The 25,716-nt window shown below is 26.9% G+C and overlaps 1 protein-coding gene across 2 annotated transcripts in view; it reads left to right on the forward strand.

The window, feature by feature from the left end:
- The first annotated feature begins 10,977 nt into the window (after positions 1-10,977).
- Cc2d2a (Coiled-coil and C2 domain containing 2A) overlaps positions 10,978-25,716 on the forward strand; it is a 42,754-nt gene continuing 28,015 nt past the window's right edge. Inside the window, exons 1-15 of one of the 2 annotated variants that reach the window (XM_043042149.3) lie at positions 10,978-11,105; positions 11,332-11,382; positions 12,716-12,781; positions 13,093-13,285; positions 13,922-14,010; positions 14,102-14,149; positions 14,259-14,406; positions 15,784-15,927; positions 18,559-18,692; positions 19,724-19,846; positions 20,344-20,544; positions 21,000-21,118; positions 22,084-22,224; positions 23,678-23,834; positions 25,456-25,678. In XM_043042149.3, coding sequence (XP_042898083.2) covers positions 11,341-11,382; positions 12,716-12,781; positions 13,093-13,285; positions 13,922-14,010; positions 14,102-14,149; positions 14,259-14,406; positions 15,784-15,927; positions 18,559-18,692; positions 19,724-19,846; positions 20,344-20,544; positions 21,000-21,118; positions 22,084-22,224; positions 23,678-23,834; positions 25,456-25,678 — 1,828 coding nt within the window. In that variant the 5' untranslated portion in view covers positions 10,978-11,105; positions 11,332-11,340. The remainder of the gene's footprint in view (positions 11,106-11,331; positions 11,383-12,715; positions 12,782-13,092; positions 13,286-13,921; positions 14,011-14,101; positions 14,150-14,258; positions 14,407-15,783; positions 15,928-18,558; positions 18,693-19,723; positions 19,847-20,343; positions 20,545-20,999; positions 21,119-22,083; positions 22,225-23,677; positions 23,835-25,455; positions 25,679-25,716) is intronic. The other variant, XM_087164250.1, reaches the window with a different exon arrangement.

Genomic DNA, 25,716 nt, shown 5'->3' on the forward strand with positions numbered 1-25,716 from the left:
CAAAGTAAAGGTGATCGATGTTCAATGCTGATAGCATTGCCACTCTCATATTGTCGGTCTTGAAATTGTGGTTGTTATAACCTCCTTGGTTAACAACTGGCTGTTTGAGAAGATGCTTAACTTTTATTTGATATAGTTTATGTTTAATAAATAAAATTTTGAACGATCATAAAATCTGCATTTATTTGTTTTAAAAATGTCCAAAAAAATAAAATTTAGAAAATGCGAAAAAATTGAAAACTTTGCATTTAAATATAAAACGTATTCAGAATGTTCCATAACTATTGCCTCAAATAATTTTTTGTTTAGAATTCTTTATTATAGGTACATTAAGTGTCGAAAATATATATTTAAGGCTAGAAAAAAAACAAAAATGTCATCAAAATCTCACTAATCACTATTGAAGAGGGAACGACTAAAAATACCTAAACCACTTTAAAAACTGGATAAAATTTGAAAGTGTTTCTAATGTCTTTCACAGCCTTACTGTTTTTTCTGGCAATCAAACAGGCTTTAAAGATTTTAATCTCACTTTCTTTAATTTTGATTCGTTAGAATTTGATAATTTTTTTGTTTTTTCATAATTTAAATATGTTTTCAGGCGTCTAATGTGTACATAATTTTAAATTAATTTTTGATAGATGGCCGAAAAACTATACACTAATTGCGGTAATTATGGAACACTTAGCAAAAATGAATTATTTTTATTATCCAATGATTTCTTAATAGTGAGTTATTACTATGATTAAGGAATTAATAATGAATTGTTATCGATTAATTTTAACTTTATTTGAATTACTGTTATATAATTAGTAGAAATTGCTGGTGTGAATTATTTCTAACTTGTAGAAAAAACCCAAAATAAATAAATTGTTTGAAATTACTTTGTAATTCTAAATAGGAATTTTTCAAAATGTGATAGGGTCTAAATATAATGATATAATATATTTTATATCAGAAGGCTTCAACTGATTCGAATTGAATTTGAAATAATAAATTAAACCATGCTAGTTGATTAAGGTTAATAGCAGATAATGTGGTAATATTTTTGTCAGTAAATATATTTTTTTTCAATTTTACTATTTGAAATTTTCTTTAAAACAATTGCTTGTGGGAAAAAAACGAAAAGTTTTGCAAATAATTATAGGTTTTTGAAAACGTATTCTTTTACTTCATTTTGACAGTTCAAAACTTCAACAACATATTTAAAAATGAACAAAAAAGAAGACTTAGGAAATAAATCAATTTTCATTTTCTTATTTATATTTCCATTTTGTGTGAAATTATTCAAGCCCACATCCTAGAGAAGCACCAAGCAGGGATTACAAATCAGTTCTTTTTCCTCTCTGTACATGTACTTTTCCCTCATTAGTCAACGTGTTTGGCGGGGAAAACATTTAAACTCTATTTAGGAAAAGCTGACGCTAGCACCGTCGCATTTTCGTCCCTCTTTGCACCTGCTTCACAGCGCTCGCTGCTGTTGCTGTATTTTTAGCAAGCTTGCTTTTTGAGAAGAGGATGTATTACTTCTTTTCTGTAAAAAATCTCTTAGTGATAATAGAATGGAAAGAAAGCGTGTGCCGGAACAGGATGACATATTCTACTTTCTTAAAAAGAACACAGAGTAGAACTTTTGTTGTTTACTATTGTTTATTTTAATTTTTATTTAAGCGAAGAAGAATCTGAAAAAAAAAGTACCATTCCTTTCAACGAGGACATTATTTTAAGAGTAAATTTTGATGTAAAGACTGTTTTCAAGATCTCTATCGTCACACGACATGACACTTTTTTGCGAATAATTTGTTATTTTCATGACTGCTATGAGTTAGCAACAGTTATTCATGAGTGCTAGGTCAAGTTTAACCTGTCTTTGTCTCGATGATTATTCTGAAAATAGCGAGAAATGTCTATATGCCACAGCCAAAAAACTACAGTTTTGTAAAAAAGAAAAGCGTTTATCACTTATTTATTTTTTAAAATTTTTTTTAAAAGTTACTTCAATGCTGCGTATTGCAAAATTGGAGAACTACTTATTGATTTTGATTATTTTTATCTAGGTGAAAAAATCTCGCTAAATTGGTTATATTTTTTAATAAAGCTTTATTTTATTTTATAACCGACGGCTACCAATGTTCAACTTTGTAGCCTTGTAATTTTGAACCCAATCCAGAAGACAAGGGAACTCCTGGATCATGTATTGTGAAAATTTTGCCTTTTTGGAGAACTTTTTGATCAAACTGACCTGAATTTGCGTTAAATGGAGAGGAAAAACACGAAAACCTCCCACCGTTACCCCCGCAGTATGACTTTCTGTTTATCATTACTTAGTTGACAACACAAGATTATTTGAAGTTGAACATCACCTATGAAACTATTTAGCTGTTGATATTTCGTTCAAGGGCGCCATTTTATGATTTCTCAATTTCTTTTCTCAATTCTCAGCTTTCTATCTCGATTAATTTTACAAGTTATTTCATATTTGATTCATTAACATTTTCAACTGTTATTAAACAAAGCATAAATGCTTAATTACAATTTTGTAAGTCTCAAATTAAACACTAATGAAATTTTGGAAAATAAATATATATTAATATATAAAATTGAATTATATAAAATTGAAAATATGTATATATATTGAAGTGTAAAATAGACATGATTTGATAAAGCAAAAAATTTGTACATTTTTCATAATTTGATAAATTCGGTTAAAGAATAACATATTACCATTTGAAAAGTAGAGGGAACGACCTCAATTCGTTTGAGTAAGTTTTGAAGCAATACTTATTTTAGGGCAAAATTAGTATCAGACATACAGGGTGTTCTGCAACTGGGTATAATATAGCCTACGTCACAGGTTGTGTTCCTACTAAATTTAACCCATGAACGGCATTTTCTGCGAGCCTAACTTCAAGCCACAAATAAACAAACGAAGTGTTCGATCGTTTAAATAGCTGCTCGCCAGATTTTATTGCATTATAAAGAAAAGTTATTGAAACTAAATAAACAACAACAACTAAAACAAATAACAACAACTACTAATAACAATAACTAAATAAACAACAACTAAATTCCATTCGTTTAGCATTGCGTCATATGTTGTTCCTACTAAATCGAAGTAGTTGTGTTTTTTTCATATTATACCCAACTATCCCCCTGCTGTCGCTGTCGTAGGCTATTAAGGCACTGGGGGTGCGATTGTTTTTGTTTTCCAGTGGCGCCATCTATGGCAAAGAATGCGACATCTGTCCCACCCATACGTCACATCCGGTTATAGAGTGGACACATTCATACATCCATTCATCCACTGATCGTAATTTTGACCTGAACCAGGGAACGACCAAACTCCAATCCAGTACCCCCAGAGGTTTAATTTGTTATAGGAACATGGAGGACTTTGTGATCCGACAGATTTAACATGCACCAGTCACTATTTATTACACGAGTAGTCTCCGGCCGGCTAGATTCGAACTCCCGTTCTCACGAACCTGACCCAGCGCTCTACCGAGCTATCTCGGCACCGAACGATCGCCCATAGTAAATAATTTATGAATTGTCAGAAGTCAAAGCTGTATAGACATTAGTGAACACAAGTGAGTATTTTAGCGATTTGAAAAAATAAAGCGTTATCAAAATATAACAAATCATTACTTAAGAATTCAATATGAAGGACAACAATACTGATGAAACTTGGAATTGTTTCCAACAATGGTCTTTCATCTCTCTCTCTCTCTGTTGGTCTTTCATCTCTCCCCCAAAAATTAAACATGTTTTGATGTTTTCAGTTCTGCTTTTCTCGATAGAAGATCGTAAGAGAGTACAGTAGTCATCACCGCTTATTAAAATTACATCTATTTTGGGAACATTTTACTTTGAAAGGAGACTGATCTTATAAACCGAGAAATTCACACTTTAGAAGCAATAAAATTTAAATTAAACTTTACATAAACACTAAAAGCTAAATTGATTACTACATTTAGACTTTATTTTTACTAAATTGACATTGTAGTTAAATCTAAGCTTTTTTTTGTTGTTGGTAATATAAAGAAGAGTTTTAAAATACTAGCACATTTGCTTGAATAGCAAAATTTAAAATTAAAGATTGATTTGAAAACTTATAAAGTTTTAGTAGCTTTTAATCTTTCTTTTTCTTTGTTCTGAAGTTCGATTTTAAATATCAAGCTCTTTTTTAACATCAATTGAAGATTGTCAAAAATTGATGTGCTCATTGAATGAGTTATGAACATTTGCATTAAATTATGATATTTATTCTATAACTTTTCATAATTCCCAAATAGTTTTCTTTCAGATTCCTTTACACTCCCTATTTCTTAACTTTCACCCATGAAAATCCCTAAGAAATTTAAGCTCTTGACGGAACTTGGTTCTTTTTTAATTAGTAGGGGGCTAGAAATATTTGTTATTGATATACTTTCAAAACTTGAGAAAATAAAAAGGAAGATCTAAGTTTTTAATTTTTTTAAGCATATTCCCTACAAAGATTTTATTTCTAAAAAAATTGCTGATCATGATTTTATAAAAGGGTTGTTTATCATATTTTGATATTGTATTTCGCTCTTTCAGATTTGATTTTAAAAAAAAATGGATGATTTTTACAATCCAGTCATTTTATTAGCGGAGGTCACTGTACTACTGTTTTTTCCTCGCTTGAATATTAATTTGCGATTCCTAATGATCATATTTCTTTCAATTTATTTTCTAAAAGATACTAAAAACCTACAGTAAGAGCTGTGATTACCGAACACTCTGTATAAAGAAAGGTGAAGCACTCCCCAAACAGCCAGTTTGTTGGATAGGGGATGGGGGTCATGATCGGTGATGCTCCTCAATTTCGAATTAGGTTTCAACTTAGAAATATGCTGCTCAAAAGAAAGTAAACTCTTAAAAGCAGGGAAGAATTCAATTAATTAAACTTAATAATTTTTCAAAATTATTTTTAAGTATTGCGTAAAAATTGATAAGTTTAATTTTAAGCATTTTTTTTACATGTTATAGAATATTTTTATAGTGCAATCTTTCACATTTTGGTCATTTAACAAAAACCACTATACTCAAATAACACACACAATATAATTATAACAATATAATTATAGTTAAACAATATAATATGCCACTGAATTATCCAAAAAAGTAATTTGAATCAATCATAGTATTTTTTGATTTTTTCCTATAATCAAAAGTTACGACGAACTTGGGTAGAACAAATGATATTTCAACGAACATGATCGCTTAGAAAAGACATACTAACAGAATTTTTTTTATTTTTTAAGTAAGTTAAGCATACCAAAATGTTGACTACTATAGGTCTATACATTTTGGACATCTATATTAGGATAGATATATCGGATATATATTAAGACTCTGAGTCTCAGGAGGATATATTTTTAAAATCCTTGTCAATAATTAAGTAAAAAAAAAAAAGCTCGCACATTAAAGCTAGTAAAATATGAATACTCTATCGAGTCGTTAGTGAAGAAAGTGGGAGGAAAAGCATCAAAACCTGCTTGATTGCTTTGTGAAACGTAGAGGCGCTTCCAACAATTGCCTTCTGACTCACTCTTCTCTGTTTCATTCTGTTACAAAAATTTTTTGACTTTTTTAGTCCCGCTTTTCTCAGTTGTGGTTTGTTAGGTTTGGATCTTGTTCTTTTCTCCGTGTAAATATCAATTTATGTTCTTAAATTATATTAATTTATGTTCTTAAATTGTGACATTCTTTTTGGCAAAGATTCTTTAAATATATATTAAAAATGGTGATTACGAAGCCATGTATACAGGGCCGGCTTATGCATGTCGCGGCCCCTAGGCAATGCTCGTCTCGGGCCCCCTCCCCCTACCGTCTTCTAACTTCCTAATATATTTTTTCGCTAACACAGCACTTTATTCATAATTACGCTGTTTTTACTACATAGGTATATTATCACATTATTCAATAAAAATATTGAATCAAACGAAAAGAATACGAGTATAAGTAATTAATATATGCATTTAAAAAAAATCATACAATAAGCTTAAATATTAACTCTTCTAACTTTTTTTGTCACAAAATCGTTCAAGGCATCCTGAAAGTTAACCTTTTCCAATGCATCATTTTCATTTGCCATTATGACCAATGAATTTAAACTTCACATTTGTCAAGTCCTGTATTAGGTAATAAAATATGAGAAAAATAATAAAACTTACGTATAGTAATTTTAACTTCAGTTTACACTACACGGATTTTTACTCGTCGTTTCACCGATTTTCTCAAAGCCCGAAGCACTTCTGCAGTCTTCATAAATAAATATCCAATACTTAGCTCTAAATTCGTAAGTTTTGAAACACAAACTGTAAAACTCTCTTTTTATTCACAGCCGTAAAACTCGCAAACAAATTGCACGAAGTGAAAATTCAACTATTACATTAAAAATGTTTCAAAAATGTTGTCTATGAAACAATACAACGTATGTATTTACCCGATCGGGGAATTCCCCAGTCATGCGACGAAAGAACCAGTACTGCCAACCTTATTTTTACATACTCTTTGGTAGCTTGGCCATAGAATATACATACCTATGGTAGGTACCAGAACAGTAACTGTGCATTCACAACGTAGAATTTTGCGCGTTTTTCAAGCGTGTTGTGTTAAAAAAGCTGCTCTTGCTGTATAGTCATCTGATTAGTCGGCGTTAAAATAACCGCGATAAAATTACTTGCGATTATATTACTCCGTTATATATGAACTAACTACCATAATATTAATATCTAATTTGGAATGCGTTCAGAAATGTACTAAAATAGCGTCGATGTAATGTACAGAGCAAGACAATCGTAATTGAAATTTCGAAAAGATTTTTACTGTTTAAGAAACATTGTAAATTTTTTTATCTGTATCACAGGGCCCCTGAACATTGCGGGGCCCCTCGGCTGTTGCCTACAGTGCCTAATGGATAAAACGGCCCTGCATGTATAGTAAACTCGATAAGTAAATCAGATGAAATAAATATTGAAAGAATGTAGAAAACGGTTCTCAAGTTTGGTTTGAAAAATATTTTTAAATTTATTTATAAACATAATCTAATTTTTCTGAATATATGAATAGTAAAAATAAAAAAAATAAAAAAATCTCTCCCCTTTGATTTTACATTTTCGCACAATTTCTTTCACCAACAACCACAAATCTAAATTTGATTTTGTGAAATATTAGGTAAGAGTCATTTCTCCCTTTTCCCCGCATTCTTTACAAATTAAGTATTAATTTACGGTAATTTCTTTTAGAATGGTTAAAATTATTTCTTTCTTGATTTCCACTAAGTGAAATGCGAACGTAATTTATTCAAAATAAATATTTCTAGAGCACCATTTCTGATACTTACTTTTACAGTCTTGCAAAATTGATTATTCTTCACAGCGTGATCGATCTATTAAATCGTATTTTTGTGTAAATATCTATTAGATACATAGATCACAGCCAGTCATAGATATTTGATATCTCTTTATCCTTTTTTTCTATCATGTAAACTTAACATTAGCTGTCATTTCTATCTCTTTACTAATAGGTTTTAATATTTATTTTACAAATCAATTGTACAAAATGTTCCAAAATCCTCGCACGAAGTATGTATTACTAAATTTAAATTTAAAAAAATGAAGTAAAAAAAATGTATGTTATAATAGTTGCAATTTGATATTTCAGTTTCCATAGGCCCATACTAGTGGTAAAAAGGTTCTTCCCATTATTTTTAGAGATGACCAAGGACTAAGATGTCATTTTCTTACAATTCCAACCATCAACTGTTCAACTTCTGATATTTTTTAATAAAGAATGTTAGTCTCTTTTGTCACTAATAGACTAACTTTGGGTTCATCAGTTTAATTTAGATATTGTGTTGTTTGTTCTGTTATTTTCGTGTGGTTCAAATCTACCGAAGAACTTGAAAATACGGATACAGAACACATTTTCTTTAAAAAAAAAAAAAAAAAAAAAAAAAAAAAAAAAAAAAAAAAAAAAAAGAAGAAAAAAAACTAGTTAACAGTTTTTCTTAGTCTTTCATAAAATTCCAAACTAATTTTCAAAACACATAGATATCATTAACAGTCGCTGTTCGTAAAGAGTAAAAATATCACACAAGTCATAATTTTGGTTGGCTATCAATCTGTCTTGCTGGGTTCTCTTTTATGATGGTTACGTTTGTTCCGGATATACCAGATATACTGTGATTTTGAATAAATTTGTGTCGAACATAAATGAGTGCAAAAACTCGTCCAATTATCCTTTCGAGACGGTCAAGACTAAATACTAGTTAAAATTGGTCGTGTCCGGGTACCAGGTAGTGAAATTTATTTTACCAGGTCCGGGTAAAAACCAGCTGAGGAAACTCTGGCTGGTTATCGGAACATCCACCGCAACCACATCGGATAGGATCGGTTTTTAATTGTCATGCCAAAAAGTGTATAAAATGCGTCAGTGATACGATTTTTAACTGTCGTTTTGGCCAAAAATCGCGTTAAATGCAAATAATAATTTGGTTTTCAAATGTCTAAAAAAGCCCATCTTCATGCTCACCAAATTGATCAAAAGATTAGTTGCTTAACGTTTGTGTCTTCACCTATAACTGTATACTAGCGTGGTTTTTATTAACATGGATAAAAAAAAAAATTCGGTGAATATTTTCACGGCACCCCATAAAAAGATTCCATTTGGTATACAACTAATATTTGAAAAATCAACTCAGTAAAATAATATCTAGACTCCGCTCCCTCGGGTCAAAGTTTGACAAAAATGAGATTTTTCTCAAAAAATGGTTCATTGTTTTCTATAAAATCCGAACAATCGATTGCTAAAACACAAACATAAACTCATTTTATAGATAGTGTTTTTGATTTTATCTTTTATAATTGAAAATCGTTTTTTAAACAAATAGATTAAAAGATATGGGAATTTTTTTATAATCCTTTTTAAATAAATTTTTTAAAGAGTAAAGAATAAAAATGGGTATTGTTTTGTTAAGTACCGTGAAATTGCTCAAACAAGACAGATACTAATGATTTTATTACTTATACTGGTAAAAATCTCAGAAGTTGATAAAAAGAAGTGAATAAAATCAGATTAAATTGATTTTTCCATTGTATTATCTCTTTCGTATATGGATCTTTTAGCTCACGGATTTAGTATGACGGATTGAGTCAAATGAGATCGATATAAATTAAATAAATTATTACGATTTATTAATCATCTTTTTATTTCAAAAATTAATGAAGCCGGTTGTTTCCACAGTGTAATAGAAATAATTCTGCAGGTGTCATTTTCGAGAAAGGGTTATATTAATGTTAGTGTCTTCTTGTCTTGCCTAATAAACGAATATCTTCTTTCTGTGTAATATCTTGAAGAATAATATCAGGAATTTTTTTTTTATTTACTATGAAATGAACAGCCAAAAACTTAAAAATTGAATTTCAAGGTTTAACTATGATTGTTTAAAGATATTCATGCTAAAAAAAATAAAAAGAAAGAGTAAATAAATAAATCAAATATAGAAAAGTTAGATAAAATTTCTTTTAGTCATTTCACATGCATTTGTCCAGTTACGACAAGTGAAAGAAATTAAGTGTCTTAATTTCTGTGGGCGAATATCGTGTATTAAATTTGAATGGTATATTTCGCTAAAAAATTCAGTTATTTCATAATTTTATTCTACGGTACCAAGCGCACTGACAACTATACTCGTACAAATGCAGTTTTTGTACGAGAAAAGGGTTAAATTTCTCGTAAAAAGGCATACACGAAAATTTCTTTGCTTTATACAAAAATTTCTCATTTTAAAATAAATAAAAAATGAAATACTCATATTTTAAAAAATACATTTAAGAAAAACTGTTTGGATTGCTTCAGTTGCTTGAATAATTTAAACCCCCCCCCCCCTGAAAAAAAATATTTACCTGTATATAAGCCATTAAATAACTGTGAATAGTTAGCCATCTGAGGGACAAATTTTTAAAAATTTATTCTAAATCAAGCACCTACTAAAATAGGAAACAAGAGGTTGAGAAAAGGTTTGCCATCTAGGACTTTTTTGGGGGAGGGGAGAGTGGAGAGAAGACAAAGATGCCTACAGACTCAATTAATTCAATATTATTAGTTTCGCGATTTCAAGTCGTTTCTCAAGTCAGTTTTTGCCGTGATTTCCAATATTATTTTTCGCTGGTCACTTTTTTGAAGACCTAGTCAACATATACCAGAAACATAATTTCAAATAGTTCACTTGAACTATGATTTTAATTATTATTTCGGTTTTTCATTACAATTTAAGAGTACCAATCATTCTTGTTTATTTTCAATCTAAAAATCCAGTATTTTCATTAAATAGCGAAAAGTAAGTCTTGGTTTGAAGTAAAACCGGCAAAAATTCAAAATAAAAAATTTAATATCATCCCTTCACGTGCCTGTGTCTCCTTTCATTAATGCGTGAAAAGAAACTGTTAATGCTTCTTAAACTAAGAAGTTTTGGTTCCAACATCATTTTGGTTAAAAGTTTCAAAAAATCAATATTCATAAAAAAATCTAAATCCCTATCTATATCTTTTCATTTTTATGTAAATGTTAAAAGAAATTATTCTACAGTAAATTATTTATTATTTACAGTAAAATATTCTTAAAATATTTAAATTTTAATGATTTAATGAAATTTATTTGAAAATCTTAACCATAATTTATTTATTCTTCATAAAATAGCTTGAATAGATAGATGCCTTAAGATTTCATTTCGTTGTTTGAGACAAATAATTTTTCTAACCCTTTAATTTTTATTTCATAATAAAAATAGTACCAATACATTTGAAGTTTTAGAAGTTTTCAGGGTATTCAAACAATCAATTTGATCAGATTGGAAATCTAATTTCATTAGTGTTTTTAGCGCCATCTATGAATCGAGAAGCCTTGTTTTATTTGTTAACTGAACTTGCTTTGTGCAACTCAACTTTTAAGTCTTGGGTTGTCATGGTGATCACAGAAACATACCGGTGATTTGTTTTGTAAATAATATTTTTTGCATTATCTATAAAGGGAATTATACATGAAAATTATGCGATTGTTTTGAAATTTATGCATCGGTACTTCATCTTTTCCTAATCTATGTTATTTATTCTATATGAATGTGTAAGCTTTTAACGCCAGATAAATTTGTTTTTGTCTTTGTGTTGATGTTGCTTGATGTTGATTTGTTTAAGTTTTTCATTTCCTTATTTTTTTTTAAATCAAAATTAAAAAAAATAATTTCTATTGTTATGTGTAGGGGAAATAAATAGTTTTACTTTGTAAAAATGGCCTTTTTTTCAGAGGCTTAAAATGTCCTCGATACCGGAGGGAAAGATTGAAGCTACTGTAGAGGTAAGATTTAGTTATACTTAGGTACTTTCATGACTTTATAATTAAATTTTTTTTGGGTCAATAGGGTAATTTTTATTGATATTAATGTTTCTCTTTTCAAGTCCTTCTTTTGACATAAGCATACATAAATATTATTAGTTTATTTTTCATGTTGTTTAAAAATAGTAATTTTTTTCTGGTTAATTTTTTGGAATGTAACTTAATAGGCAAAAAATATAAGTCTTTCTGTTATGACTATCCTCAATGTAGACTTTTTGAATCCTTGTCTATATGAAATGTAAAATATTATTATATTAATTAAGATTTTAAGGGTTTAATTAATATTCAAGCTATTAAAGAAATACCACCAAAATCTGTCACCATTATTGAGCATGGCTGGATTAAAAATATCAAGACCACTTTGACTGCCATATGAAACTCAGAGGTTTTATTAATAATCTCACTTATGGTGTTTCTAATTTCTCCTAAAGTCATTATTGACTAAGTTTTACTAGTATATTATTTTCTCTCTTGTATATAAATAACAGTGAGAAGCATGAAGAAAGAGTACACATAATATCTTAAGTGATAGACTGGTATTGTAGTAATCAAAATGCTAGTTGGGGAAGCATTTTACTGGCAGATTTGCTGTTCATCTACACTCTCGCCTCGGACCACAAAGTCTGACAGTCATATGGATATATTTTTAATTCTTTGTAATAAAAGAAACATATTCTCCACATGTCTCTAGACTCTGAGATTCTTGATAGCAACCAATAAAATGTAAACATTGTTTTGTAAGTAATGAAGATTATTTTGTAAGTTTATGAGTTATTTAAAAGGGGTAAAAACTTTGACCTTAAAAATTATTCGCTTTGTTTAATAAGTCTTGAATGACTTCACATGACTTTTTGTTGTTTATTTGTTTATAAAATACAACTGCAATAGGTCGACAAACATATTTTCATTTTATAATTCTATGAAAAATAAGAAAAAAGTTTTTTTTAAATAGTTATTTGAGACGTATGTATTTGTTTGGTATATAATTCTATTTCTCTCATAAATAATCAAAGTACTACAAAATTTAAGGATTATATAGGGATATCTTTCGATTTTAACTTTATTGACTTTGTATTGTCCATTACTTAGAAATTATTTTTACTATTTCCCGGTTACGAATCTCATTAAATACGTGTATTTTTTAAACTATGGCAATTGTCGTTTTACCTTATCACAAAATTAAACTTACTTCACTGTTATCTTAAACTCATACAGTCATATACATGATTTTAATGCAACTTTCATTAGCAATTGTTTTATTTCTGTCTTAATTTCAAAAACTTTTTATTTTTAGGTAACATCTGAGCTTTCTGAGAGCTTGAAATTAGAATTGAAAAAGAAAAGAAGAAAACTTAAGGAGGTGGGTTTTAATTTTTTATATGATTATAACAAATATCAAATTCAGCTTTCAGAAAGTTAAAATTACTAATTAATGTATATTATTTAACATGGAGCAGGATTTTAACATAATTAGGAATATTTTTTCTATGTAAAAATTACACTATTCTTATAAAAATTAATTTATATTACCATTGTAAACTTTTTTTTTATTGTGTCACAGATTTTATTTCAAATTGTTAATTTTATTAATTAATTCTCTTATGATTTTAAAAATTTAATTAACTATTCGAAAAGTTAAATTTTATTTTAGTTACTTCTAACTTTTATTAGAAACGGGCAAAGTCATCTACTGAAGAACAAAACTTTGATTTTGAAGCTATACAACCTGTGCCGGATGAAGAGTCAATCATTAAGCAGGATGCAGCTAAAATGTTACCTAAAATTTTGCCTAAAATCACTGAGCGGCAGTTACCACTTCCACCTTTAGATAAAATTTCTTTGCAAGATTCTTTGTACAAGCAGCGTAAGTCATACATTAGTTTACTCTTTTTTATCATTTGATTCCAAAGCAATTATATTTTTGATAATTTTAATTAATTGGAGCATTTAGGATGCAATAGGGTCATTTTTTATGTATATAGTTTTTAAAATTATTTTTTTATTATTATTTTATTTATCTTACTTACATGTGCTTTGAATTTTTCATATTAAAAAGTAGTATACATGATCTATGCTTTTTATAAATTGCAATTGTTTTTATTTTTGGTTAGTTTACCTAAATATAATTACTGATTTATATTTCTAATTATGTTATGTCTGATTTTTCTTTCTTTATTTTTTTTGTGGTTAGATATTAGATGCAGAGTTACTTTAACAATTTAGAAGCAAAATCAGTACAAGTTTTGTAATAACTCTAATCACTCCCTCTCATTTTCTGCCAATATGCATCCAAAATAATTAATTATTTCAAAATTTTTATGTTTTTCAATTAAAAAAAAAAAAACACATTAGTTTATGGCTTCCTTTGAAATGCTAGGCTCTCAATTAATTTAGCACCAATTAACTCAGGAGCTTCTTGAGGCTGAGCTCATTATGTTTTCATCTTTCACTTCTCCAGTTAATTTTCAAACAATAATCAACACTTAATATGAAATTTTAGGTGATAGTGTTCATGCTCTAAGACCCCTCCCACCACCTAGAAAAACCAAAAAGCTTTATGATTTAAAAGAGTCAACTTCACATGACCAGGTATAAGGTTATTCTAAGTATTTTTTTAGTATAATGGTTTAACTCTAAATATAATTTTTCATAATAGAAGATTTATAAATTTTGTTTTTAGATTGAAGAAGAATCTCCAGTTAAAGTTCCAACTTCTACTATTGAAGATGTAAGTCTAATTTATTAATTTTTGAAATTGAAGAATTTTTGCTTGTCAAATTGTATTGTGGAGACCTATAAGATGATTATTTTCCTTCAAATTTTCCTCGTTTAAATAGGAAGCTGATAAGATTATAGAATTGCCTCCTGAAGCTGATGAAATTGATGAATATGATTTTTTCGTACGAGAATGGGAAGCTGAACCAGAACCAAAAATTGTGCCTTCTGAAAATATTGAAACTGATGGAACATCACAGGAAGATACTGGTTTGTTAACTGTCATGCAAGAGCTGTTCATTAAATTTAGATTTATTAGCTTAACATGATTTTTCGAATCTCTTTCACCAAGGAAAATAAAAAAGGCCATAATTTAAGTGCCTGATACTTGAAGTAAAGCTATAATTTTTAAACTATATATAACATCTTGCAATGAAGAATTATCTGGGCTTTTAAACGGACAAATAACTTAAATATTTTAAAAGTTAGCAAACTTTTTTAAAAATCACCAATTTGGTGGCATTTTTATATGAAAATTATCAAAATAAATGCGTTATTCTCAGTTTTTAAAAATTTTTATGAGCCCAGATAATGCAGCATTGGATTTTAATTATTAAAAACTAGACCACAAATGCTTTTCATTTTTGAAAAACTGTGGCTTATCTCCATATCGACGTTTTGTGCCATTTTCAAAATAAGCATAGTCAAAGATAGGGGAAAGTTGACCTAACAGTCACGAGTAACTGTTACAAGCTCGCAGCAATTAGGAAAATAGTATATTAATTGCTAAAAAGCATCAAGGCCTTCAAAAAACAGCCATAGGCCATAATTTTGTTTACTGTAATTTTCTTAAAGTTTAATCCAGTAGTATGATAATTTTTTTTTATCATTTATTTAAATTATTATTTATTTAAACATCATTTATTAAATATCAGATGAATTTCTGAAAATTATTAATGCTTTTGTTATTAACTAATAATCATATTATATCATGTATCCCATATTGTACTTGGCTTATATGCAAATTTTTGTTTATTTAAAATGCATTTCATTTTTCATTGTTATTTATCTCTACTTGAATTTTTCATCATTTCTTCTATAAAAATTATGTATTATGCTTTTATCAATGTAAATATAATTTTCACTGAACATTCCATTCATTAATTTTATATTAATGAAACAAAGATCTTATCAGCTTTGAAATTTAAATTATGCTTCCCAATAATTTATCGAATCATTGTTGATCATTTAATGTTTTAATTTAAATGAATTTATCTAGTGTTGAATTGGTTGTCTTTTATTTATAGTGTAAATATTTTCAATAATTTATTAATCAATTGAATCAGTATACTTATAATAAAAAAATAAAAAAGTTAAACGACTATACAGCTCAGTTTTTCTTAAAAATAAGTTAATACAATCTACAAATATGTGAATCAAGTGGTTGTTAAGCTTATTTAAATTATTGTTTGGTACAGATTAGTGTAAGCCAATTAGCTATTCAAAAGTTATTCATATTATTTTTCTTTTATTGTTCAAAATGTTTCTTAGTAAATTAAAGGTTAAATTTTGTGTAATATTTTTTACTTCATCATGTTTTTTTTGTTTTTCATCAGAATGTTAAAACATTTTTTTCCCTTTAAACAGATTCCATAAATCTCATTCAAAGAGAATTGCAAGAAAAATTTCAAATTGTTGATATTGTTGATCATGAGCGTCCTTCATATATTCCCTTCACTCTGAAAATTGAAAAAGAGAAGAATTCATTTTTTCACCCTTCATATAAACCTGGTATGTTTTGGTGACAACAATGTTCTTAAAATATTAATATTTTAAAGGTCTTTGATATTTAGTAATATAATTTTTTTTAAATATTTTCATTAAATCTATAATTAAAAAATTGAATTCTTTTAATTAAAAAAAAAAAAGTAAAGTTGGAAATTAAGTTATTTTTTTAAAATATAATGTGGGTGAATTATTTTTTATACATTATAGCAAATTTTTTTTCTCAATGGCATTTAAACAGTCATTTTTCAATATAGCGATAAATATTATTGTAATAATGATGTTATAATAATGATGTAATTTGCATTTTTTTGTAGTATGTTTTAATTTATGTTTAAATTTTATAAGCTTTTTTTGTTAATATCATGCTGAAGTTTTGAAACTTTATATTGTGAATTGAAAATCTTTCTGGTAAATGAATTCAGCTATATTTTATTACTGCATTCTTTGTTATAATACTTCGCATAGAATCAACATAAAGAAAATCATTATTTATTGTTTCTTCAATCATTTTTCTACTGAATTGACTTAACTGTCAGGTACCTTAAGATTTTAATTAAGTATTTTATAATTGATTCACATTTTTATTACATTTCCTTATTGAATATCTTTTTCATATAAGGCAATTTATTTCGAACATTTTTGAAGCATAAATGTTGAATTTATTCTTATTTCAGACACTAAAGATGCACAGTTTATAAACGCATTTTTGGTGTCTAGAAGAAAACAAATCATCCTCTTTTTGTTTTAAAACTATGAGTAAAAAAATAAAAATTTCTGAAACTATGTGGAATTTATTTTTAAATTTGGAATTTCATGCTTTGGCAATCATTTTTCTAAATAACTCATTCCTAGTTTTTGAAAAAGGGGGAAAAAACCCTGTTAGGCTAGTTAGTAATAATAATAATTAAAAAAAATTTTTTTGTCACATATTTTTACGTAATGCTCAAATTTGATTAAAATAATTCACTAGAATATCTCAAAAAGTAAAACTAAGGAATCAAAGTACAAAACTTCCTATTTCAGGGAAATCTCTCAGCAGCGACCACTCAATGTTACACAGTAAAATTATCGTTAATGGAGGTTGGTTATTCTTAGTGGTTATTTTATTGACTTAAAAATGTTATCAAAAGTGATTGATATGATTTTTTCAAGTGATTTTAATTTTACTCAGTGTCGTTTTTGGCATTAAAATGCCACTTTAGAAGCCATCATGAATACCGGATCAATCAGCATAAGTTATAATCAGCCCTATTGATATAATTGTGTGTAAATTTACAAATTGTGAATGATAGAACTATTCTACATAAATAAACAATTATATTTTTTATTTAAGTTTGCATCATATCATGAAATTTAGGTTACATAAAAAAATGAGAGGTTTGTTTGAGACGCTTAATGCTTCCTAAGAAATTTTTTTTTTCTTATTTAACTTCTAACTCTAAAGCTAAATCAGTGATACCTTTGTCTCTAGTGCACTCTGGCTGTAACACGAGGCTGTCAAGCTCTTTCTACAATCGTCAAAAAGGGCTCTCTAAATAAAATACACTCACAAATATTTTGAATACATTTGAATCTACTTGTTTGCTTTATTAATAATTTTTATTTTTGTAATTTTTCTTGTTACCATATTTGGAGTTTTTGCATTTGATGTGGAGGTTTGTCCGGTAGCTGGGAGAGGTTTTGATGGTCTCTCCTAAAGGTTTTCTTCAATGCAAAATCAATGTAAAGTTCCATGCCTCCCAAACGTGGTCGTAAATAGAGGTGGTCGCTACAAAGAGGTTGCCTTTCCTGGCGGTTTCACTATGTTTTAAAAGGAAACATTATTGTAATTAACATTATTTAATTAACATTAATTATTTAATTAATAACATTATTTAATTAACATTATTTAATTAATATTTTTGTGTTGTTAAGACTACGTGGCTTATGTCAACTGCAGGTATCTATTATAAAAAGGAATTTTCCTGTAAGAAAAAAGTGTTTTTCTTGGGACAATTTTTGTAAAAAAAATTTATAATATTGACTTTTGATTTAAATCTGTGAAACGTTTTGTAAAATAAGCTTGTTTTGGCATGTTCTATGCTACCTGTTCTTTTCTGAATACCCTATACACCTGCCTTTAAGTGTCTTATTCCTTTTTATCAGTATGAATTAATACTGATTTAAACAAGTTGTGAACTAATATAACTGTTGTTAGATTATCAACTTAAAAATGTTTTTATATTTTTTCAATTGATATTGAATTATCTGTCTTTAATATATTTTCTAACTATTATTTGTTTCAAAAACAAATCTTCATCAACTTTTCATTGTTACTTTGTCCCTTTTGCTGCTTCAACTTATACAAATTTCATGACTCACACGGGTAAACTTTTTCCTTTATTGTCTTTGTTTCCCACTTTTTATAATTTAATTTCACATCAGGCTTAGTTTATGGTTGTTTGTGATTTTCTTATTTTGAGTATTTAATGTATTTTAAGTTTTAGACAGTATGTTACTTTTGTATCTTGGGTCATTAAACTTTATTATATTCCATCAATCATGCTGTATTTTAATCCATTTTCTAATGTAGACAGTTAATAATGTATGCTATTGTTTAAATTAAATACTTTATGTAATTTTATGTATTGATAGTTCCTATAAAAATGAAATTGCCTGAGGGTGCTGAAGCCAGAAGTTTGGCAGATGAAGGTTTCTTCTTGACTAAAAGACCAAAAGTACCTACACGAAATGTTAATAAATTGGAGAATAGATTAGTTACGCAAAAGGTAATTTTTGTTATTCTCTAAATAATGTACTAAAATATAGTTTAATTATGCAAAAGATAATTTGTGATATTTTTAAGTTCCACTTAAATATATTAAAATAATTTGATGTAATAGCGTAGTCCCTGCTATGTTAAGTGTTTTTTCTCATTTCTTAAAAGAAAGGTTAATTATATAAAAATTTTGCTTGCATTGTTTGAATTCTTGTTCTTAGAAAAACTCATTACTGAAGAATAAAAGTATCTTAGATCATATATTATACATTTCATATATTATTTCTGTTACCCCTTCTTATAAAAGAAAGAAATGTATTTGTATTCTTTTATGTTGTTTTGAGTTTAATTATCCTTTTTTCTTTTGAGAATGTATGCATCTAATTCTTAAAATGCATCTTCTTGAAAAATAGCTTTACTTTTTTTAAAGATGCTTCAATACTTTTTTCTTGTAATTTTATTGTGAGGAAAATTCATTTAAATTTTTTTATTATATGAATATAAAGCTTATGTTTGTTGCATTGAATTCCCCCCCCCTCTATAACTCCAATCTATTATTCTTTACTAACTATTTTATAACAATTGTATATATATATATTTTTTGCATGTGTGCTGAAATTTCTCCTTACTGATTTCATAAATTGTATTATAAATCGTTTTTTGAAATAAATATTCCTTGTTATAGAGAGCAGAAGCAGTAGATGTTTGGCAGAGTAAGATTAAATTAAATTATATTAAAATGTAGTTGAGTTTTATTTAAATTTTTTAAATACCAAACTGAATAGCAATAAAATATTAAAATTGAGAGTTGTTAAATTTTAGAGTTATATACACTGATGTTGTGGAAAACTGTTTTTGTAACAACTGTAACATTCCCTCCTTCAATGTTTTTCAATTGTCATTCAGAATGATTTTTTTTCAGTCATGCTCTTTTTTTCCTTAATTTTTTTCATTGCAATTTATTTTAAGAGCATTAAAATGTATATTTTAATTTTTACTATGCCGAAGTTAAAAATTGATTTGTTTGTTGTATTTATTTAGGAGTTCCAATGGTTTGGAGAAGATGGTTGCATGAAAATGTTGTCTAATCCTGTCTACCAAAATCCAATTCGCCCTATGCCTACTGATAGTATTGACTCATTTCCAGATCTGGAATACGTTAAGGTGAGAGCTCTCTGAATAGGAACATTTTTTTAAATACTTTTTTGAAAATTTTTTTATCTATATATCTTTCTTTATAACATTATATGTATCAGAATATAAAAAAAATATTGTTAATGATTATTAAAAATTGCAAATTTTTTTATAGGTTTTAAGCAATAATTATTATGCTGAAATAATTGTATCATGTTTTGTTAATTCTAATTCTTTACAAATATTTAGTTTATTTATGTGCCGAATTATGAATTATTAGTTATTATTATTAGTTTAAAAAAATATCTTTCTTCTACTAAAAATTAAACTTAATAATTTTTACAGTGCATTTTTTATTTCTGAATTTAAAAATGAATAGTTATTTTGTTTTGAATAGCATGCTGCTTTAAATTTCTAATAAAATTGCTTTTTTTTCTTTGAAAATAGCATTAGTGTTAAAAGCATTTTTCTTTTCATTCAAATTCATTTGTTCTATATCATAGCAATCTTTTATATTTTCTTTCTAGGCCTCACTCAGTATAGACAAGCAGACATTGACTAGTCAGGAAAACAGAACTTCTCAACTAGATTTAGATATTTCATCAATCTCCTTTTTACATCACCCACTTTTTAGCACTGAACATGTGCTAGAGGCTCGTTTGGTTCAAATGTATGAGAAACATTTAAGCAATGTGAAGAAAGATGTTGTAAATGTGTTGAAGCAAAAGGTTATTTTACTTATAATGTGAGATATATAGTTAAGATAAAACATATTTAAATTTGTTATAGTTTTACACCCTTAATAGTTTAACACCCTTTAATAGTTTTAATAGTTTTATTGAACTGTCAATGTGAAGGACTGAAGTTTCAATTCCCAGAGGTGGCTTGAAGCCTTCTCAGCTTCAGGGTACCAACTTGTCTTGGAGGTAAAAGTAGCCTGTGCGCAACGCTGATCATGTTACCTCAATCATGTTGTATGTCATGAAAATGTAGGGCCTTAACCTTCATGAACCCCTGACCTACAATGGCCTGTTGCCTTACTATTTTTGTTATTTGTAATTGAAAATAATGTCATTAGTATTTTATTTAATGTTTTTTCTAATTGTCATTATACTAAATTAAGGTGATGTAAGTAATAAGTATTTATTCTTTAAAACTGCCTTAAATGTTTTTTGTTTTTTAGTTGAAAGCCTTAAGAACTGCTGTCACAAATTTAAAGAATACTATGCAGAAGGACATGCAGGAGACAACTGTTAATCAGGAGAGACAACTGCGTTTGAAGCAGTATGAGAGAGATATAAGGTATAGAAGCTTTTAAAACTTTATAATTTATTTTACTTTACATTGTTTACACTATCTCTATATTTATATTTCTTTATTATACCTGAATTCTGTATTTTTAGTGAAGAAATATAATATACACTAAAGGGAAGTAATTCTGCTGTTACTCTTTCATTCGTTTTTATATTTAATAAATTTTTGAAAATATCTTTTAATTTTTACATAAACTGAAATATTCTTTAATCTACTATAAATTTAAAATTCAACTAACATGCTAACAAACATATAAAAATATTTCTGTTAATTTAAATTTATTTTTATTGTGTTAAATGTATCTAAAGAAAGAAAACAGAACTATACAAAATCAATAAGTTTTTTGAGTTCTCAAGTAAGCCATAGAAATTGGAACTTAATTTCTAAAGGAAATGAAAGTATTATAAATTGGTCACTTGATTATATTTAAAAAAACTTTTCTTCATAATGTAAAGAAGCTTTTATCTGGAACTATAAGTTCTATTTTGCTTATAATTTGTGCTTAGTAAATTGAGATTGAAAATTTGAAGTCCTACTATACTTTACTAAAAAGAAATTTATTTATTTAATATGTAAAAGGGCCAAAGGAATATGTTGTTTTCTAGTAAAGTTTTCTAGAACAGTTTTCACAATTGACTGTATAAGTTTGTATAGTTACTGTATAATTTTTTAAGTTTAGAACTTTAAAATTCATGTTAAAAATTTATTTATACAGTGTGAAATCTTGTAAAAGGATACTTTTGAATGTTTTAAAACTGTTGCATTCTGTGTTGCATAAAATAATTATGTGTTGCATATTATTATTATGTTGTTATTGCTTATGTGTTTTAAAAATTATATATGTATCATTTATGTTAATATACTAGATATTCAACTTGATTTCTAACAATAAGACTTCATATTGACGTTTATTTTATCTAAATTATAATTGTTTTACTATCTTTTATGTTTAGGCAAACAAAGAGAATTAGAGATTTAGCTGAAGTTGAGCAAAAAACTTTATGGAAAAGCTTATTAAATATTTGGGAAGAATTAAAAGATTGTCGGAAAACTCAGAGATTCACTTCAACTTCTTTAAATCTCACTGTTCACGAGTAAGTTTTTAGTTTACATTATCAGTGATATTAAAAAGTCTAATAAATAAAATCTAAGAAAGTTCTAAATGAATAAATTGGTAGATAAAAAATATCTGAACTTCAGAAGTCCAGATTTACATTTCATTCTCTCTATTTTGATTGTAAAATCATTAAGTAAATTTTGATTTTTAATGTGTGTTAAATAAAAAAAACTTTTTGGACTTAATTGTAGAAATTGTATAGTTTTAAGAACAAGATCTTTATACACATAAAAAAGGAAGTAAAGAAATTTATTGCATATTTTGCAATTAGGTTGAAAATATAGTAAAAGAGAATATTTTTATGCAAAAGCATAACTATACTTTGGTGTTAGTAAGATTTGGTAGATAATTTTATTATATTTTACATTTATTATATTTTACATTTATTATATTTTACATTTATTATATTATACATTTATTTTATTTTAATTAAAAACCATTTTTACTTTGCTTTTCTTTCAATTAAATGAAGAAACTAGATAATTGAATGTGGTGTAAATTTTTAAATGTGTGAAAACTCTTATCTTTAAACTTTCTATATAATAAAATTGTTATGTGATATGTATCAGTTGCTCCCTACAGTTATGTGGTATGCATCACTTGTTGCCTACAGCTGTTATGTGATGCGTATTAGTTGATACCTACTATTGTTACATAGTGTGTATCAGTAGTGTGTATCAGTAGTCTATAGTTGTTATGTGGTATGCATCAGTTGTTGTCTGCAGTTGTTGTATGGTATGTGTTACATGTATATTTCATGAATTTTTTGATAAGCACTAAAAAAAGCATTTACTTTTCTGAAATAGAAAAACTATTATTTTTTCGCTTACATATGAAGTTTGGCTTTCCTTTTTTTGTAGACACGCATTTTATACACATATTGATGTGCATACCAGTCACATCAAAATGTTTTCCTTCCGCTTTTGGTATTGTATGCCATAATTACCCATAAAGAATTATGTTTACTTATGTTTATGAAACTTAGTTTTTAAATGTTTAAACTTGATTACTGATTATTAAATAACAGTTGTGTTTAATTAAATGCTTAAATCCATAAAAGTAATAGTTACACTAATGCTATATTGCTTTATGTTATTCTTTTTAGCCTACAATTTTATTAGGATGTTGATATTGATTTTTCATAAATATTTATTTCATATTAAGTTATTTAAATATTTTAGAATTAAAAAGTAATGATATTTCATGCAATTTATTTATTTAATGAAAGTAAAAATTTGTAATACAATGATAATATAATTATTCAAAATAATATAACTATACAAAATATAATTATATTACATTTATTCATTTTCTGTTATTCAGTGCTACTAAACCATCTAATAAAGTCGAAATTAAACTTTCCAGAAATTGTTTACCTCCATTTAATATTTTTTTATTTAATTAAATATGTATTAATTTTTGACCACCAGAGAAAAACTCAATAAATCTGCTGAAAAAGAAGAATGGGAAAGAGAACTGTTAGATGAATTAGAGGAAGAAATGGAAGATTATGAAGCTAGTTCTGGAAAACTCTTTACTGAATATGAAGAAGCCTTAAACAAGTGGAAGCAAAGGAATAAAGCAATGGTAAATATTCTATGAATTTCTGATTTTTCAAGAATTTTGCTGATTTTAAATTAATAAATTTTTTAATTACTTGTAAAATTTATTTATTTTTGTAATTTTTTATGAAATCTAAAATTTTTTTGCACTCTCATAGTTGGATAAAAGATAAAATCACTGTGTGCAGTATAATTTCTTTCTGCTTTACTGCAGGTATATTTAATGCAAAATGTCAAAGGGATCCACATCTCTAGGGATCCACATCTGCAATCACACTTTTCCTTTCAAGATTATGGTGTAAATATAAAAGAACTAGCTTTTTGTAACTGTTTTTTTTTAATTTAATATGAATTTTAATTAAATCAGAAAAATTTAACTTAAAAATGTTTATAGTTTTATGATTTGGACTATTCTAAACTAAATGTAACAAAAGTTTGCCTAACCCTTCTGTATATTGTTCAAAAAAAATATTTATAAAACGTTAGAACTTTTAGCATTTTCTCACTGGAAAATTTGCAGATTCAACATTGCTTGTACTAGATTTTGATTTTACTTTTAGAATGTTCAATAAAAGATACTTAATAGCCATTGGTAGTTAACAAAATTTATACTTAATCTATTACAAATGAGTTTTTCTTTGTTATTACTTTAAATTATTTAAAGAGTTTTGTTCCAGGTTCACCAAATATTTGTGTAACTCATTTATTTTTTTAAAATAAGTTATGCAAATAGAGGATTTTAAGTTAAAAAAATATTTTTTTTTAAAAAATTATTCTAATAGTATATTTTTTTTATTCTTTTAAGTCTTGGGAAGTTGAACAGGTGTTTTTAACAGTTATTCGCCTTTATCTTCATTATAATATAAAATAGTGTTATGTTAAATTTGATTTGAAAATGGTCATAGTAAATTTCAATACAAGAAGAAAAGGTTATTTATGTATTTTATTAGTTATGAACTCTACCTTCCAACATTCTGGTTGACTGTGTAGATCTTTCATTTTCTCTATATACTTAACAACTAAAGCATAATACACTTTATTAGTTTAGAAAATGGTATATTTTAAAGGTATTGGTTTAAAAACAAATTAATTGTAAATTAAACTATAATATTTGTTTATTAATGAGTTTGACATTAAATAAAAAAATTTTTAATTGTGAAAATTTATTTTTATAGTTGCAAAATGATTTTATCATATTATATATTTATGATGTAAGTTCTAATAACTAGATATTGTTTTTATTATTTCTAGATATTTTTTTTATTTTTTATTATTACTAAAATACAGTATTTTGAATTTAAAACTACTGATGCAGAAAATATCAATTATCATAAATTAGTACAGTTTCATCAAATGTTAATTTAAAGTATTAAAGTATTAATTAAAATATCAAATAAATTTTTGAATGCTTTTTTAAGGTTATTGCACTCTTTGATACAATTATTTTATTGATTGAACTATTTAACAAAATTTTGTGATTTGTTAAAAATTTTATCGTTAATACTAACTGACTCTTTCTACTTTGGAATAAGGAATACTGTTTTTCTTATTATGATATTTAATTTGATCAATTAACCATTGCTTGCAATTTCCGCTTAAATTTTTTCTTCTTCTAATTTAGATATTTTTTTCTTTCTTATTTTTAGAAATTAGCTACCAAAAGGCAGGAAATGAGAGAAAAGCTACAGTCTGATTCACAATTAGAAGATGACAGTGAAATGGTCGAGGATCTAATGGCAACAAAAGCTGAAGATGAAAAGCTTTTGTCAGAGCCTGAAATTCCTAAACCAAAACCTGTTCCCAAATTTAATTCTACAACTACCTTAGAAAAACTGAGAAGCAATGCTGTTAAAATGAGAAGAAATCCGGGTATTCTCTTTTGTTTGGGTTTTGTATCTAAACTATGT

Source organism: Parasteatoda tepidariorum, chromosome 1 (genome assembly GCF_982258835.1).
Source record: "Parasteatoda tepidariorum strain Cologne lab strain chromosome 1, Ptep-v5.0, whole genome shotgun sequence".
NCBI classification, from domain to species: Eukaryota; Metazoa; Arthropoda; class Arachnida; order Araneae; family Theridiidae; genus Parasteatoda; species Parasteatoda tepidariorum.